We start from the raw sequence: 19,863 nt of genomic DNA on the forward strand, positions 1-19,863 counted from the left end.
TTGTGGTGCACAGGCTTAGTTGCTCCATGGCATGTGGGATCTTCCGGACCAGGGCTCGAACCCATGTCCCCTGCATTGGCAGGCGGTTTCTTAACCACTGTGCCACCAGGGAAGTCCCAGCATGTTAATCTTTAAAAGTTGTTTCGGGTGGGGTATTGTTACAGAGTCAAGATTATTCTCAAGTTTTTTCATAAGATACATATTTTAAATCAAAGAAAAAGTATCTCAGGAAAATAAAATTTGTTTCATTGAGGACTGAATGTTTGAAAAAGTCTTATACATTTGTTGATTGTGTGAGATTGTGCTAAAAATTTGGTGAATCAATACTTTATAAACAGAGACACATAAACATAAAACTTCATCTTTATGCAACCGTTTTTCTTTGATCTATATATGTCATTTACCCCAAAACCTATCTCCTCTTCATTGTTTATTTCGTCGCAAGCCTATTCCACTATTCAGTATTTATCTTTGCCAGCACATCTTTTCTACAATTTGCTAGATTACAGTTAAATCTATACTTAAATACAAACTTTCTGGGACTCACTCCAAACTCAGAGGTTGTGATTACAGTTAGGAAATGATATTGTCACTTGCTTTTTCCTTCCCTGAAAATACTTTATCTCCTTGGGTCACTGCCATTCAGTGCTGTGAAAATGTAATTTGAAAAGCAAGTTTAAATGGGGCTTTCTAATTAAGTGCACTCTTTTTTACTTTCCCAGCCCTGTACCCACGTTACCCTGGAGTTAACATTCAGTGTGAGATCTATATGCCTTTGAGTATGAATGGGTAACTCTCAATGATTGAGTTTGATCCAACTGCTCATTCAGCTGAAGTGAATTAAGGCTTCTAGGGCACCAGGGTACCATTTAGCAAATTACCTCATCCAGCACACTAAATTTGCCTCACATGGGTGAACAGCTTTCTTCCAGGGAGCAGTTTCATCACCCCAGTTCTCCACGGGCCCAACTTTATTGGTGCTAAAGGGTGATTCATATGACACAACATTTACCCACAGCCTCAGACAATAAGACTGTATAATGATGTTCTCCATTTAAGAGCACAGGTGCCAGTATTTAAAGGGTAAATGAGAGAGCTGTTTTCTTTGGATTTTTGTATAAATCAAATGTAAATGAAAGTGCATCATTATTCTCTAATCTCTGAAACTGTAAAATTTGGTGATAAATTCACCACTGTATAATAAAATGACTTGGCCCCTTGAAAGTATCAATAAACAAGCATCTTTTTCTTTCAGTACTAAGGCAACAACATGTACACAAAATGAGGCTATTTAAATAGCAATAAAATTGAATGTAATACTTTGAAAGCAGTAAGTTTTTTTCATTTGCCAATAAAAACGTTCTCTTAATTTTAACTCAGTCCTGTTCTTCTCTTAGGTATTAACTCCAGACACTTATTGGTTCCTTTTTTGAAAACTAACATCAAGAGCATAAAATATATTTTGTGGTGCCATAATTTGTTAAATGATGCTTTGATAGTGGCTGGGTGCCCAAAGAGCCCATGCAGAAATAAAATGCACTCAAACTGCTTCCAAATGTTTTCCTGTCCACATATATCATGTCAGAAGCTGCAGTTTCTCTCACACTGTCACTGTATCCAAGAAGCTATAGTCATTCAGCACCACTAGCAGAACATTTTCACAAACTACCCAAATTTACATCCAAGCCAATATTTAGAATGTAATGAAAAGCATGTATGTTAAGTGAACCAGTAATCTATGATACAAGAGTCTGAAATTGTCTTGGAACTAGCTCTGAAGAACAAATTAATGGGAGCATTTTCAACAGTGAACAACGCCTGCCAGCCTTCTTTCTCTCACTTTTTCTCTGTACGAAATCCCTGAATCTCCTTCAGTAATTCTCACAGAACAAGATGTACTTGGATCCTCATTTTGAATTCAGTCTAATGGCCCGCCAAGGATAACCTAATGGTAAACAGTCGTGAAAGTGGTAGCACAGTGAGGGGCTGGAATATTGTCAGTGGAGACGTTATTTCAGGCAGTCTCAACATGCCCAGTTCATGTGGCTTAAGAGTAATAAAATCAGGTTTCTTTAAGTCTGTTTCCATGTTCTCCCTTTTTATCAGGAATGAGTGTTATCTCAGATTGGACCTGAAAGTTAAATTAATATAGGCCTCAAAGGCATCAAGCTTAAAGAAAGGAATAGCCTCAATAATAAATTAAAAGATACATTAAACTGGATAATGCCTGACTCTTTTCAAGCTCATTTCACATTTAGGTTCTCCTTTGAAAATAGAGCCCAACACAGGTATTAGTTTGTTTCAGGCCGTAGTTGAAGTTGCTGGCTTGTTTCTAAGAGAGCCGGGCCCCCAGAGAACGTCATCTCTAGCTCTGTGCCTCACCTTTCTCTTGGGCTTAAACAGTTCAGATTGCTCTCCCCTCAAGAGCTTCTCTCTTTGACCCTTCAATCATAAATGAGAGAGCACATAGGCAAGACTGAAAGAAATGAATGAGAGGATATGTGTGGAGACCCCCATATCTGGCTGTTAGTGTCATTCACTGTCCATCTGTCTGTCTGTTAATAAAGAACATAGGAGCTAGTGAGAGTGGCTTTACATGTCACAACATTTTTTTTTTTTTTTTTGCTGTACTCGGGCCTCTCACTGCTGTGGCCTCTCCTGTTGTGGAGCACAGGCTCCGGACGCGCAGGCTCAGCGGCCATGGCTCACGGGCCCAGCCGCTCCGCGGCATGTGGGATCTTCCCAGACCGGGGCATGAACCCATGTCCCCTGCAATGGCAGGCGGACTCTCAACCACTGCGCCACCAGGGGAGCCCCACAACCTTTTTATGACTCTAATGATATTTTGACTCACCTGCTAAACCCGTTGCAACTTAGAAGTTGTTATCAAAGCCAACAATAACATTGTCATGAATAAGGAAGATGAAGATATGCTTTGTAGTTGCTGTTTTTAAAAGTTATCATCACAAGTGACCCCTAAATGCAAATAGCATGCTAAGTTCTGTTGGAAATATAAAAATGAGAAGCTCTTCATGGAATTTATTATAAGATATGTCATCAACAGGAAGAATTATACTGCAAGGAAAAAAACGTGATAGTGTTATATGTGAGAGAAGGAAAATAGCCAAGAAAGGTGGGTAGGGAGGTCCTCCTTGACTGTCTATTTTGTGCTAGGCATTTTATAAGCACTCCTTTGTACAACTGTCTTCATAACTGACTATTTCCACATGTTACCTAAATGGGAACTGAGCCTCAGGGAGTGGAAGTGACTTCATGGTCATCCAGCAAGCTACGGCACATAAGGTTTGACCTTGGATCCCTCTGACTCCAGCACTTGTGCCCTGTGGTTGACAATTATTCCTGCAGTGACAAAATGAAAAGTCTCTTAAAAGAGGTGGCACTTAGGGCATTTAGAATGGATCAGACCACGAGGCAGCATTCTCACTTTGTGCTGGGAGTAAGCAACACATTAAAGGAACAATGAATATTCTAGTATGTTTGAACTAAGAAGTAAAGATTTTGAAGCCACTCTTATGTATTGGGTTTGTGCTCAGCAGTAAGGAGATTTTGAGATTTTGAAGCTGAAAAGTGACATGATCTGAACTGGAACTACTCGGGGAGGATTCCTCCTAAGTGTTTCCACCATGCATGGTCGCAGGGAATGACGTGGAGAGAAATCCCACATGCTTACCTCAAGCAAAAAGTAGCTTCCTGGAAAAGTGGATGTGTCTTTGCCACCACCATTGCCATTATGGTGCCACCCCAGGCATACATTTACGGTATCAGAATTGATGTAAAATCATTAGGGACTTGATTAGTTTTGTTCTCTGTTGGCTGCTCTCAATTATTTTCAAGACCAATCGCGTTCCCTGATTATTTCAAGACCAATCCAATTTTCAGAATGGTAATTAGTAAACCAAATTATCCTGCCATCTACTCCACACCATATAGATACCAAATGGGTATGATTCTGACCTGAAAAAGCCAACAAAACTTTGAAAGGAATTTAAATATCTTAACCTTAATTGAGAAATGCCTGGTAGGTACTAACACATTTTTTGTAGATAACACTGCCAAGGGTGTTATCATCAATATCTGGCAGTGAAACTAAATTCATATTTTGTACAGAATAGAGCAACAATGTGATGTACCTGACAGCAGGATACATGCTAGCAACGAGTGGCCAGTCTGGCCTGTAGGCAGCCTTGGAAAATTACAAAAAGGCAAATGCAGCCTGCCTCATGACCTCTTTATCAGGTGTGCTAAAGGTGCAACCCTCCCTTTAGTAATGTGACAGATATACCCATAGTTCATAAATATTAAATCATAGCACACGTTAGCTGTGAGCTAAATAGATCTAGCTTTCGTACAAAGGCTTCTTAGCAGCTCCTTAGCTGACTCCTTGGCACCTGAAGTGTAAAAGCATTTTTAAAGAACAGATAGTGTAAAAGTCTGACCCAAGAAAGAAAAGGCTGGGTCGGCATCTGCCAACCAAGGCCCTCAGTCAGGAGGACACACTTTTCAATTTCAGTTCACTGCATCACCACTTCTTAGGAAAAAGAATTCTAGAATTTTAATCTGTCCCTGGTTCCTAAACATTGGCTCTGCGTAAGCATTTAAAGTAGAAGGTTATAAATGTCATTGAGCTTGACTAATTATATACAGTTTTGATGATATTTATATTATTAGAGTATACATGGTTTAAAAAGCTCTGACATCAAGAAAATTCAGTCTATTATTTATCCAGATAAAGTCAAGCTCTGAACTCTTCATCTAAGATGGTTTTAATTCAACTCAATAACTATTACATTGAGCTCCTACCATGCACAAGTTCTGGGATTGGTTATACAGGAGAGAATAAGATGTGCATGACTCATCCCTGTTCTGAAGGAATCACAACCTGGTGGGGAAGACAAACATGTCAGCCAGAAGTCACCAGCTGGCAGCCCACAGGCTGAAGTCAGCTAAGAGGTGTGTTTTATTTGATATCTACAAGGTTCTTTAAAACTTTGAATTCATTGTCCTTAGCCAGAACTTTTACCCTTCAGCTGGACTCAGTGCCTTTGTCACCAACCTGATATATATTGTACTTGACAGGTCCCAAAAGGCATTGGAGTTTGGTATCATAAAATTGTAGACAAATAAATACTGTCCTTATGATAGCATTTTACCTCTATTATAGTACCAACGTTAACAGGGGCACCGCAGGAGGAGTAGCAAGTTCTCACCAGGTTCAGTAGGCATGTTTTCACAGAAGCCAGAGGGCCTTCCAGGAGGAAGAAATATCATGGAGGCCTGGAGACATGAAATCATAGGTCAAGTTTAGGGAATTAAAGAGAAGAAATATTTTTCCCTCATTTATTAAACACTTACTGTCAGCCATTAATAGGCACTTCCTAGATGATCCACAATAAACCAATGTAAGCGTTTATTATTAGCTCCATTTTTCAAATGAACAAACTAAGTATCAGAGAAGGTAAATAACTTAACCAAGATTAATCATATGGTGAATGATTGAGTCAGAGTTCTGCTTGCCCTCAAGCCTAGGCATTTTCACTAGTAAACCTGATGGATGTACTGGCAGATTGCAAATTTAGTCAGGATACTTTTTTGATAATTAAAATTCCAGGTGCTACTGAACATAAACATAGGTAAGACTGCTGGACAGAACCCATATTTAGGGAAAATATAGGCTTCATTTAATGTAGCAGTAGAATAAAAATTAAGTAAACAGACTTTTAAGGTTAAAGGACATTTAGGGAAGTTCTACTCCAAGTTAATTTTACAGGTTAGGAAACTAGGTATTTTTTAAATATTTTTTTTTAAAGTTAAAGAACTTCTGTATTAAATATTAATTAAAATGTATTTTTCAATAAGTGTTCTTAATTAGCTTCAAAATATTTTAATTCTCCTTGTTAATGCTATAGTTTTAAAAAATAATTTACAATAACAGTTTTATCACACATATCTTACAAGTTTAAAAATAACTCAGGAAAATCTGAAAATTTCTTTTTAAAAGCACTGAAGATGAACTCATAAAACTCTAGCCATGAAACTGCCCTTTTTGCTTCAATAATTTTATTATGACCTATTGAACAACAGGATGAGAAATCTATAAAATTCATATTGCAGTGACCTGAAGGATTAAAAAAGAAGCCAAAACAAAGCAGTAGTGATTGCATGATCTTTTAATTGTATTTGGTGCCGAAGAATCTACATGGAGATTAGCTGTGCTAAAAGGAAAATACTAATTTCATTGTAGGCATATTTCCATTTATAAGAATTTAGGAAATGGGCAAAATTTTGTAATTGCATCTTTGGCTTAGCTTAGTTAGAATCATTTCCTGAAAATAATAGTGTCATATCAAAAAATATTTTATTTCCACTTGTTGTACTAGAAATGTGTCATAGTGCCAGGTAAAAAAAAGGTGCTTCAATAAATATTTACTGGATAAATGAATAAGTCCATAAATGGATAAAAGGATAAATGAATGAGTCATTCATAAACAGAGTGATTCTCTCTCACAGTCTAAGCCTAATTAAAAATTAGCTCTTGGCTAGTCATTAGAAAGTTGCCACTGGCCTGGGAAGCAAGTAAGCAGGCAGAGTATTTCCTTAGATCCTAGCAAGATATTTGCCTAAGGAGCAATTTGTCCCTTTTCATTCATCATTGAGGTATCCACTTATTCAGCTTGCACTCTGTGCATCTTCTGATCTACTTAGAAGAGACCAAGTTGGGTTCCCAGCTGGCCCATCTCAAGCTTTACAATAAAGCAGGAATCTTTTCTGTACCAAATTAGGCAGAGCAGCTTACTTTTTTGTAGACTGCATGCTTACATAAAGAGACCAAAAATAAAGTTCTCAGTGGAGTGAAAGAGTCATTCTTCCAATGCCTTACATGAAAATAGCTCTTCTTACGGTTGCTGGTCCTCTTCACTGGTGATGTAACTGTTAGAGTCTGAGTCTTCATCCATCGTCACAGAAAATTAGGAAGCATGTGTTCAAACAAAACTAATGAGCTTATGGTTTTCTTTTACTTCTCTCAGAGAAAGAATGTGTAATGCTATAAATTATTGTAACAGAAGAAGAAAGAGGCACATACATGAGATACACAAGGAGTGGAGGGAAACACAAACAATCTGACAAAGAAGGGACAGCTGAAATTAGACAGATGATAGATAGATAGATAGATGGATAGACAGGCAGGAAGGCAGACAGACAGATAGGGAAAGAGGTAGAGAATCTCTGAAGGTTCAGAAGTGAGCATTTCTCAGGAAACACAGCCCTTCAACATAGCATTTGGTTTAACAGACTATGTTATCACTGAACTTTGAAATCATTCATACTGTAGCTCAGAGATACCATCGTTAACCAAAACCACACAGTTATGGAGAGGCTGCTATGTGTCAGTTACAGAACTCTATACTGGATACTTACGGGTGAAGAAAGGATCTCTACTCTGAATGTATACATACTCAATTCTTAGCTCTCCAAATTTTTGGTCTTGTCCCTAACAGTAAACATTTTTGAGCCCAAAATCTCTACTATATGAATACTAATTTATGTCATATATATCTACTATTTTACTGTATTTATTGTAGTTTTATATTTATTATAAACCACTCACAAAATATATTTAAAGGAATGAAATTAAAATATTTTGAGATAATATTCATTTATATGTTAATAACACAGACTTTATCAATTTAGGTCTGATTGTAAGTTCAGTTTATTTCAATACTTGCTTTCAAATAATAATCACACCACACATAGGCACAATATACATAAAATGCTACATATTAGGGCCAGGTTTGTTATGTTATGTGTAAATCCCTGTTTTTAGTATTGTTCCCAGTGACTATTTGTGATCTACTCTTTTTAGATCAGATTAAATCATCCTTGCATTTCATATTGTGCTTGAAAAAGAACTCATTTTAGGAGTTGAAGACAGAGTTTCCATACTCTATATTTATTTAATACACTCACATATGAGTACATGTTTTTTTATTTTTGCGGTACACGGGCCCCTCACTGTTGTGGCCTCTCCCGTTGCGGAGCACAGGCTCCGGACGCGCAGCCTCAGTGGCCATGGCTCACGGGCCCAGCCGCTCCACGGCATGTGGGATCTTCCCGGACCGGGGCACGAACCCGTGTCCCCTGCATTGGCAGGCAGACTCTCAACCACTGCGCCACCAGGGAAGCCCTGCATACATGTATTTTAAGTTTCCAATTCTAAATTGTTTGTCTGTCTTGAATTAAGACTATGCATTCTTTGTCTATACGTAGATCAAATGGTTATCTGCAAAAATACAGCCTAATGGAAACAATTTGAAGGAGTCAAATCTCAAAAGTTCATGTTATAGGGATACTGCCCTTATTAAACTTTTCGGCATCAAAATTAAATTATTGATATGTAATCTTTGAAAAAAGGATTTGTTCTATTGGGGATATGTGTATATATGTGGGGGAGGGGTAGTTCTTCATTAGAAAATTTAATTAATCTTTATTTGTTTCCCATCTAAAGAGATTTCTTTTTTAAAAACATTAGGGCTAATAGTATTGTCTTATATTTATGAGAATTTACTCACATTTAAACCTCACAAACAGCCCCGTTAGGTAGGGTCAGTTATTTTCATTTCACAGAGGAGAAAGTTGAGGCACAAAGAGTTTAAGGTCATAGTTTGTTATCTTTTACACAAATTCTTAATGATATCTAATTTCTAATATAAAGTTATTTCAGAGAGATTGCTGCAATATCAAATGAAAAATGGGATTGTTTTTCATTGAGTTTGTGCTAAATATATTTTATTATAATTCTTTGAAAACTGCTAACTCTAAAGGCAAGATTATTCTCAGATGATCTGAGTGATCAGTCCTCCATTAATTAATGTCAGAATACAGGCTACACCAACTTCTTCACACTGTTTCTTTACCTCATTATATGACCTATTCATTAGCAACCATTTTTTTAGGATTCTTTATTCTTGGACAGTGTTTTTCAATGGGTGCTACCAGCATTTTGAGAGAGAATTCCCATTTGTGCAGGCAGGATACCACTTACTGCAGTGCCTTCAGCATGCATCCTGATCCCCACCCACTAAACACCAGTGATGTCTTCCCACAGTCATAATGTGCAAGGCTCCCTAAATGCATTGAGAACCACTGAGTTAATGAAAGACATAAATCACCAACCCCTGCAGCCAGTGACTTATGTTAATCTTACCTTATATCAGTAGTTAATAGTGCCTTTTATCCATCTGATATCCGTAAGTGTTTGAAATTATATTAGAGTAGGGTTACCAGGTTTAGCAAGTAAAAATACAGAACACCTAGTGATCTGGTAACTCTATATTACAAACAGTATAATGCTAATGTCACATGTTGGTCTCTCTTTAACCCGCAACTCAAGATCACTAACAAATTGGAAACTCAAGAATTTGAGATTTAACTCAAGGAAACCATGTATGAAGTGACACATTTTACATTTCAAACTTGTAATGGCTAGAGGAATACTCTCATCACATAAAAATCTAATTTGTATTAACAAATACTTAGGCTATTGAAAGTAACTAAAATCAAAATACTCGTGGAAATTTATATTTCTCCTGGTATAGATAGTAGACGTTGTTTATTATTAAGCTACAATGTAATTGATTAATAAATTCCACCATTACTTTAAAAAAACCCAGTCAGATGGGGTCAGCAACTTAAGAAATAGAGCAAATCAGACTAAAATTATTTCATATCAAATTCCAAAAGGTTTGTGAACTTAATTTCTTGCGAATTAAGAGATAAGGGAATTATAACAAAGAATAACTTCAGTTTTCCTGATTGAACTGTGAAAATGTAGAGCTGTAGTGTTTCCTGCAATCTCTATCGACATGGCTGACCTTAAGAAGAAAACTGATATGGCGTTATTATCACACAATGTGATATCTCAATGGAATATATATTCATGCGCACCACCTTTTCTCTTTGTTTCAGATATAAAAAATGACAGTTACTTAAGGAAGAGATGCCACAATAAATGAAAGACCTTTTAACCCACAGTAAAGAAACATAACAAAGCCATTATGAATGATGCAGCAAGTTTAGGAAAATGAAAGCTGCTATTAAAGATGACAGGCCGTCACAACAACAAAAGTAGTAATCAGTGTAATTGTAGCAATAAAATAATATTTGTATTTAGTTTCTTTCAAGGAGTTAAAATAATGGACATCTTTTCTAAGTTAACAGTTTTGAATAATGTTGGCAAAAATAGCAAAAACTCAGATAAAAAGCTCTAAATGTGAAGCAGATAAACATTATCTAGAGTCACTGTTCTACATGCTTTTGTTTTCCTTCAGATTTCCTTTAAGATAATTACATTTATGTCTCTTTTACTTTCCTCTTCATGACGATGATATTCTTTTTCTTTATGATCTAGTGTTCTTGAACCAGGCTTCTGATTACTTGACGTCAGTAAATCCACAGCTAAAATTAGATCATTTTTGTTTTTCACAGCACATAATAAAATCTGAATTTCTTGTAATTATTTTCCCTGTTGTACAATCCCCATTTCTTTTGTAACTTTAAATAAGAATGCTTTATAAATATATAATTATCTCCACGTGGCATTCAGTGAAGCTCCTTACATTAGTGAGTGCTTTCACAGAGGATGATGAAACATTGCAGTGCGGGAGATGCCTTGCATGGGCAACACCGCACACAGGCTTATGTTAACTTTATGCTCGGTGATAAATATCCCATGTAGTAACAAAAGAGTAGTTAATTTCACTGTTCATGGAAAGTTACCTCAGAGCACTCTCTGGCTTACATTTGGCATTTTTGCCACACCTCTCAATGTTTAAGGGACTCCAGCTCTACCGGGCCATTTTATTAAAGCCCCGTAAAATACACAACAAAACCAGTTTATGCACAGTATAAGACACTCTTTCTATGCTTTCTTTAATCCAGTGCACAATATATAGGCCTCACCCATGAAAACATTCATTGTAACTTTGCTCTTTCATAAACACATCTCTAAAGATCTAATAAATGCTGCTTTTTCTTTAGCAACAACTTTCTCCATAGAAGCAAGATATAGACAGAATGGTATACCACATCCCTTTAGTCCTGGTCAAAGTTCAAAGAAAAATCAAATCTTAACTTATTTTAGGTGCAAAATTTGTGTCAAAGAACAGAGCAAAGTCTTTTCAAAAATATAGGACTTGCTAAATTTGAACTGGGTCTCTACATATGAAAACTGCTGTGCCTGATGGGGGTTTCAGAGGTCTCGAATGAGACGCATTTCTTACAACTATCAGTGTAACTTGCTTTTAGGGTATTACTGTGATTTAAACTTAGATATACTGTATCAATTGCCAGTGCTGCCCATGCACTAATATTGCATGTATAATACATTTTCTTCTGAATGATTTTAGTAGCTTTCAGGTCACTGAGACACCAAAATGTAATGCCGCTATTCCGAAGTGCTAAGTTTCTAACTCGTATTCAGGGGATCTCAATCTCCCATATAGGAAATGACTCATTTATTTTTAATCTATAGTGGAAAGACTTTGTACTGGGAGTCCACCAGCCATGTGATATCACTTCCCCGACTCAGTTTGCTGGTCTCAAAAAAACCAGATTGTTTTGACTGGATGATCTCTAAAGTCCTTTTCAGCTCTGATATTCTTTTATTCTGTGATTCATTATATTATTTTATGGATAAGCATCCAAGTAGTTTACTTTTTTTTTTTTTTTTGCTTCTCTCTCAATAGCCTTCTTAAAAATGAAAAAGCATGTGGTTCTACCTTTGCAAACTCTCATGTCTTGTCCCTAATAGAAAAGTGAAGCAAATTAAAAAATGTGTATGTTGTTTTTCTTACCACTGTTTCAAAAACATGTGTAATTACTGCGTGGTATAGAAGCTTTCCTCATTTTAAGCTGTCTTACTGATACACCTAAAGTAAATCACTGCTTCTTCTAGTGCAGCACAAATCCCAGATCCTATCGTGGCTATTTTCTGGGTATCTTTAGCTCATGTAGAGATGAATTCTGTATATATTCTGTCAAATGTAGATTTAGAAATTTCATCTTAGCATTCTGATGCTTCTAAACCCTCTTTAATTGTAACTAGTTAAGAGTAACTTTCTTTTCAAAAAACTAGGTTTATTTCTTAAATTTGTGAATAAAAATGCATTCCATTCCTTTTAATTTCATAGCTTCCTTGTAAGGTTTGATTTCTTTGTTGATTATAGGTTTGTTCCAATTAAATGATCAACAACTTTTCCACAAAGAATACTTTTTGATTAATGTCAATTTTTATCTCTTAAAAGGATCCTTCCCGGCCATTGGGGTGGAAACGTTTTGCCCCAGCTTCCTGAGGGCAGGGTTTTTAAATAGCCTCCAGGCCCCGCATCCAGTGCCAGGGAGAGGATCTTTGCCCCCCAGGATTCCTGCTGGTAGGTATTTCAGGTGAATTTTTCTGCCACCATATACAGCAGTAGGACTGTGCTTACAATTGACAGAACAATACAGAAATAAATATTTCTAAAATATATTGTTGAACAGAAATGCAAGTGACTTTTTAAAATGCAGGAACCACATTTGTGATACCTAATGCTCTGAAAATAATATAAAGGAAGTAGAAGAAGGATCTGTAAACTGAGCACCCAATCAGCATAGTGCTGCCTCTTCTAGGAAAGCTTTGTCATAAATAAAAACTAGAGACCAGGTCCCAAATTTGTAACTCAAGAATAAAACAGGGATGAATTTAAGCCACTTTACCACTTGGAACTGGCTAGAAAAAAGAATTTAAAACTGAGTGTTATTAACTGAAAAAGTAATTTTATATCTGAGTAAGTTTACAGAGATTTAAAGTGCCATTTCACTAAAGAAAAATTATTTGAAAAAAGGCCAGAAAGTAGCAAATTTGGAAGAAATTTTTGAGAAAGAAAATTAACATGCAGTTTTCCCTAAAAATATCAGTCTGACCAAAGCCATATTTTATCAATGAGGAAAAACACAATAAAGGATATTGAGCATTTTAAAATGAAATTTCAAAGTTTAGTAAATCACTTTGTATATTATCCTTGGTATTATTATAATCATAAATTATTTTACTCTTGTCATTTTGCAAAATATTCAGCTGTCTTCCTCCCTGGTACCTGAGACATGCAAATCCAGTTTATATTTTATATGTGTTTAGCAAGATGGAATTAGGATATTGATTCTTGGAGTTTTTATCATAATTCTTGTGTTTCTTATCACAGTTAATACTTATGCTACAAATTGTGGTAATGACACCAATATTTTCAGGAGGGCTGGCCCAGACAGCAGAATAATGGAAACATTTGAAAAACTAAGAAATACAATGGAAACAAAATCCCATCATGCACATTTCTTGTTTTTCTTAGAAAAATTATTCCATCAAAGCCTAAAATTATTACACTGACATTTTTTCTTTTGCCTTTCAGTTACCCTTGCCTACTTAGTTATAACATACAAAAAGTAACAACCATAAATATGCTTTAGTGTCATTTGGTTTTATCATTGGATAATTACTACAGTGGTTTCAGACTTTGTAGCCAGCAATGCCACTGATAAGTAGGAACCAAAATTATATGAAATAAAAACTAGCAATTTTAATTCTAATGAGTGTTATGCCACCTTTTTTCTCCCTAGGAAAAAAAAGTGGTATCAGTTGCACACGAATTTTATTGTTGGTGGTAGTAGTGATGGTGGTGTTGCAAAAAAATGGAAATAAAAATCTATATAAACTGAGCTCTCAGAGTTAACTGCAAATATAAAAATATAGCATTCATGTCTATTAATATTTCAGTGACTGGAATTGAAGAGATGAACAGACGATTTGTAGTTTAATGACAAACTTAACTCTTAATGACAAATCTTGGCAGATTTAGGTATATTTGGCAGAAATGACATTACAAATCAGTAGTGAATTGAATTATTCAACATCACTGGTAAAAATGACAGCCCTTGTCATTTAGCCACTGAGCCTGATAGAAGTAAGATGGTGTTTCTATAACACAGACACAAAACAACTTTCCCGAGAGGGATCTAAAAGAACATCTAGCGCCCTCTTCTTCTAGGCTTTAAGCCAGATTTGCCTCCAGCCTTCGTGGGAAAGAAAACCCAGTTCAGTTTCCATGACTTAAATACAAATCAGGTGTAAAGCAATTGCTTCATAAAAAATGTATAGATCTAAACTTGTTCCCTCAAACTGAAATTAACTCAACTCACTTTTTCTGGCTTATATCACTTGGATAAGTGATCCCTGTACACTTTCTCTGGCACTTTTCAGTAATCACTGCTATGATTTCTAAGGTAATTTTTATCCTCTTCCATTCAGCTATAGCTTATTTCCCAAGAATTCTCTTTATATTTTGTATAAAGAGGAATGAAGCAATGATATGAGAAGTTTTTATTATTTCATATTAAAAGAAAAAAGAACCCTAAAGTATTTCTTTGCCACCTAATAGCTGAGTGACTCTTCAGGTTTAGGACATCAATTTGAGAGCAGAAAGCACTTCCTTCCTTGACCTGTATCATGGTACCTTAAAAAGCTGGCCAAAGGTTGATGCCTACTGGGCAGAAATTAATTTGCTTTCTACCAATTGTTTATATGTTACAGTACTTCTAGGGTCTCATAAGACATTTGCTATGTCATTCAAGGAATCACAAAATCTGTTCTAATGATGGTGCTAATTTAGTTCCCAGTTACTTCCTTAATCAAATTTAAATGAGATACACGATTATGTCTTATATAAAATAGTTTCTTTGCATTCATGTCACACTGTGCTATCAAGGAGCAATATTTTTGCAGGATGTATTTTTACACTAACTGCAATAATAAGAGAATCACTGAATCATGAGAACCAGAAAGCAGACAAGCCTGAAATCAGTATTTATGTAATTGTTGTCAATTATTTATATGACCTTTTACATTTCTAGAAAGGTCATAGTAAAGGGTTATTATTCTTAGTATCAAATAGAGAAAAATACCAGGAAGTAATTGGCTGAAAGTTGAATAGCAAGTATATTCATATATTTATTGCAGTGCTTTTCAAATAGTAGTCATCCAATGAAGTAGGAAAATCTCAGGAGAGAGAAGGCAGGAAGAGTGGGGAGGGGAGCTGAGAGAAGCAAAGAGGATGGAGAAAGAAAGGAGAAATTAGAAAGACATAAGTGAAATTATATTTTTTGAATCAAACTCTTCTCCATCGTATTCTTCCCTATTAAAATCAAATTCTGCCTCCTTGAAAAGAATTAATGTCCCTCTTGGAAATATGTTACCAGGTATATACCCTAAAATAAGCTTGCTCTCTTTGCTCCATCTAGTTATTTCTTTGATTTATTTCTATAATCAAACAGTATTTGAAAGTGGGTAGAACATTTTATATGCCATAGAGTATTGATTATACATAGGGTCTTAGACTGATGACTTATGACACCTTTGCCTTTACACATTTAGTGGCTTATATGCTTACCATAAACAAAGAAAATCAGAGTAATAAAGGCATTGAGAAACAGAATTATGCACTGATAATGATGGTGTAATAATATACGGAAGTTGCACTGGTCCAGTCTTCCCTGTTACTTCACAGCAATAACTATCTGACGTCATGTGATATCTTAAATTTACATAAGATCCAAACATTACAATGTGTCTTGAAAACTAGACTTATTTATAAAATATAAAGGCATATTCATTATACTCAGAAAGTAACATCTTAGGTTGAGTATGATTAGATCAAAAATTCTACCTTACATTTTTCTAGCAGTTTTCTGTCAGTTGTGGAAGACTTGATAATATTTTTCATTACTGAAGTAATTCATATGTATAGATTAGATTCTAGGCCAAACTCAGATATATGCCTTAAACTAAGAAGTTTTTCAGTTATAAGCAAAGCCTACAAAGGAGAAAAATAGGAAACAGGCAGCATGTGGGATATAGAAATAGATAAATTCTAAAAATAAAAATCAGTGTTGAAGGTCTTCCTAATACTTCCTTTGTGGTTAGTCTTGGAAGCTCTTTAATTGTTGAAGGGATGTTCTTCTGAAACACCATCTTCGTTTGTCTGCCTATGCTTTAAATATAATGCTATATATAAAACACCTCTTTCGACATTTTTACCTGAGCTGCTCTCTGTTGCATGCCATGTGTTAGGTTCAAGGTAAATGTCAAAGATGGGGTAAATAGCTCTCTTCACCTTCTTGCTTTGTCAATTTTGTGAGACTTCCTCACTGCTTACTCTGAATCAGTTTAAAAAATAAATGTGAACACGTGGGGACTCAAAAATCAGATTTGCAATTACTAGGTATATGATTAATAGTCATGTTTAATATTGTTTATTTATTTTTACCTTAGCAAAGAGATTTGAATGAGCCTTATACTCAAGTAGCCAGACTTTTTCATATCCTCACTACTGTCCCCCTGACTAGTAATGTTAAGATATGAATTCACAATCCAGCTTTCTATAAACCAGTAACAGATCCAACTAGGCCATTTCTATAGCAAAGGAGTTACAGTGCTAAGCCAATATTAAAATGTCTTCAAAGTCTATTAACAATGATTATCAGTATTTTCCTTTCCATATTTCATGTGAAATCCTATCTGATATGGAGTCTGGGCAAATATTGCATGCACTATTATCCAGTGAAAAAATTTTTTTATTGAGAAGACATATAGTTTAGATATTAGAAATAAGCCAGGAAAAATAAATAAGGTTGAAGCTGCAGAGAATCTAGGATCTAGTGAGCATAATATTATCATATCTTGATGCATATAGAGGACTGCAGAAAAGCAATAATGCAAATACATTAGATAGCTAGTGGGAAGCAGCCGCATAGCACAGGGAGATCAGCTCGGTGCTTTGTGACCGCCTGGAGGGGTGGGATAGGGAGGGTGGGAGGGAGGGAGACGCAAGAGGGAAGAGATATGGGAACATATGTATATGTATAGCTGGTTCACTTTGTTATAAAGCAGAAACTAACACACCGCTGTAAAGCAATTATACTCCAATAAAGATGTAAAAAAAATAAATAAGTAAAAAGACTGGATGGCAGACTTTGAAGGAATATACAATGAGTTAAGGAAAACTCACATGAACTCAGTTTGCCAAGGGAAATCAACAGTGGAAAAGTATATACCTTTTAAATACAATCAAACTGCAGTTCAGAAAAATCAAAGTAAACCATTTCATTTCTTTGTATGTTCAGGCATCCTAAAAGAAAAGTCAGTAACTTTGTTTTCAATCTACAATTGAGCGTTTCAAAATTAATCACTTTTGACAGCATTTCTGCTTGCTAAAGTTCTCCTGAGGATAATTATTCTTTTTATATTTTTCTGTAGTATATATGGCAATTTGCTTTATTTTATCTTTAACAAATACTGTTGTAATAAATATACATAAAAGATAAGATTTTGGTTTACTTTTTAAGTAAGAGGTCTTCAGGGAAAAAAAAAGACTCTTCTTTGATTTAAGGGTGTATATTTTATATATTTCTGCAGCTGAAATTGTTGCCAATTACCCTGAATAAGATGTGTGTAAATGAGTGTTTTTGTGTGTACCTGCTTAAACCAAAAGCTAATTATAATAGGAATAGAATAAACTGGATTAAATGTGCGAAGTAAGGTCCTGAATAAATGATTCAAAATGTAAGCTGTGGTGAAAAGGGAAACCTTCATCTCAATTCTTAACTCCTGGTTTCTTTATTCCTTGCCATTTGTGTGATTTCAAGCCCCAGTAAGCCCTACCTGATACTCATCTGTACAGTTGTGTCTCCTGGAGAACTCTTCTCCTTGAACGTTTGTTCAGCTTCAGACTTCAGAAGGAAATCCTGTAAACTGCAACTATTTGAAAACTAGGGTAGGGACTCTGAAGCAGGGTCAGACAGGAACCCAAGATTATTCTATTTCAGGCCTGTGGAAAGGCATAGAGAAGAGACGGTCACTGATAAAATGACAAAGGGAACATACCCAGCCAACAGAAGCACAAGGAAGGTGACATGAGTGACTGTATTTCTAGTTATACACCCATAAACAACCCCCTTCAAGTATTTGCGACACTGTTGTTGCTAGGTTAAAGTTACTTAAAAACACTTTGGGGCATATATTGGTAGATTCCAAAACCAGTGCAAGAAGGGCTAGCCGGATAACATTAAGATTGTGTTCAGTCTGCTTCCTCTGTTGCTTAAAAGCCAGTGAATTCCAAAGAGCATGCGTGTCATCTTTTGGTTCTTTGGCTTACTTGAGGAGAAATACACAAGAGGTTAGAAAAGAATTAAAACCTAAATTTAAGACAACTTGAAGATATCATTTGGAAAAAGAAAAGGATGGGAACACATACAAAATGAAGGTGTAATTTGAACCTTCAAGTATCATTCAGTTTATAAAAACTTTAATCAGTTGCAGGGTCTATGAGTTTAAGGGCTCCTAGGGACCGACGGTCATGATGTTGTGGTACAGGTCATAGACTCAGATTCCTTATGAATTATACTTTGTTTCTTGGCCAAAAATAACATAGACTCTCCTTTCCAAGAAAATGGACATACGATCATATAAATAAATGATTGTATACAATTTCAGGAGGTCTCTGGACACCCTGAAGTCCATCAATGAAGAATTTCAGATTATTAAAAACTCAGTGTTCTATATATAAAGTTATGTTTTAAGACATCGTGAACAGCAGCATCTTTATGTAAGACTGATAGTGCATTTAAAAGAAAAAAGGAAACAAAGCAGCAGGATGCATTTGATATCAAGCTCCCGAACATTTACAGAGAATTTCTATTTGTTTCCTACCAGAAAGACACGAAAAATCTTAAAAGAGCCTTTAAGTAATCTCCAGATTCTTTTTACTAGTTCTTTTTACTTTCCTATTTTCAGATTCCATAAATAGTTTTAGCCTTTGACTTTTGCTCTTCTTTCTTATTAGCATAAATGTTTCTTTTATCTAAAGATCATTTCAATAAGTTTGAATCTTAAAAATCCAGACTTTATATATATGACAATTTAAATTCTCAGTTGAGAACATATATCTACCTGCTAGGGACGTTCATGTTTTATTATTACAAATTATACCATCTATTTTCGTCCTATTCAAAGAAACTATCAACACTTTCAAAAGATTCATCCAGGAGCCATTGTCTTCTCCCAAAGAAAAATTCAGAGAAACTTTACACAGCTTGCTAAAGCTTAGTCTCCATGTGAGTCAGTATTTAATCTTTGTGTTGGTTGGAATTGTTGTGTTGGTGTGTTTTCACCTTACTGGAAAACATGATAAGAAACTGAGCTGCTTAAATGCCTCTCGCTCTTTCACAGGGCAGCATGCTTGCCCTTCTGGGCTGCTGGGCCACTTAAGCACATAAGAAAGGTGGGGAAAGACCATAACTGTTATAAAACACATCTCATCTCAGCATTCATTCTTTTACATTGTAAGACAAAGCACAGTGGAAGTTGCCCTGTGGCACAATGTTAACTTTTCATAGTTCTATTCACAGAGGTCTTACAGAAAGTGTATTTAGCAAAATTGAACATTAACAAAAAAGTTAAATCCTTTGTAAGAATTGCAGAAAAGATTCAAAACTAAGTAGTAACTTTCCTGGGGGGCAGGGAAAAGAAAAGTAGTTGGTAGTTTAATTTACATCATATGTATGATTCATTTAACAATGTTTTCTCCATTATAATTAAAATCTCACCATAAATAACCTATGCAGTTAGGATTAAATATATCCTGTCCAGAGGTTTGTTTGATTTTTAAATCTTCTGTTGATTTTCTTTTGATTAGTGAATAATACAAAAGACCAAAAGGCTGAATATTTCATCATTTATGTAATCACAGCACACTTTTGAAG

The 19,863-nt window shown here is 35.5% G+C and overlaps 1 protein-coding gene across 2 annotated transcripts in view; it reads left to right on the top strand.

Annotated features, from left to right (window-relative positions):
• The window catches only part of EPHA6 (EPH receptor A6), an 852,855-nt gene that overhangs the window by 685,339 nt on the left and 147,653 nt on the right, over positions 1-19,863 (top strand). For both annotated transcript variants that reach the window (XM_029214367.1, XM_029214368.1), the window contains one exon: positions 12,321-12,446. In XM_029214367.1, the coding sequence (XP_029070200.1) occupies positions 12,321-12,446 (126 nt within the window). The remainder of the gene's footprint in view (positions 1-12,320; positions 12,447-19,863) is intronic.

This window comes from Monodon monoceros, unplaced genomic scaffold (assembly GCF_005190385.1).
Source record: "Monodon monoceros isolate NGI ecotype Baffin Bay Population unplaced genomic scaffold, NGI_Narwhal_1 Super_Scaffold_11, whole genome shotgun sequence".
Taxonomy (NCBI): domain Eukaryota; kingdom Metazoa; phylum Chordata; class Mammalia; order Artiodactyla; family Monodontidae; genus Monodon; species Monodon monoceros.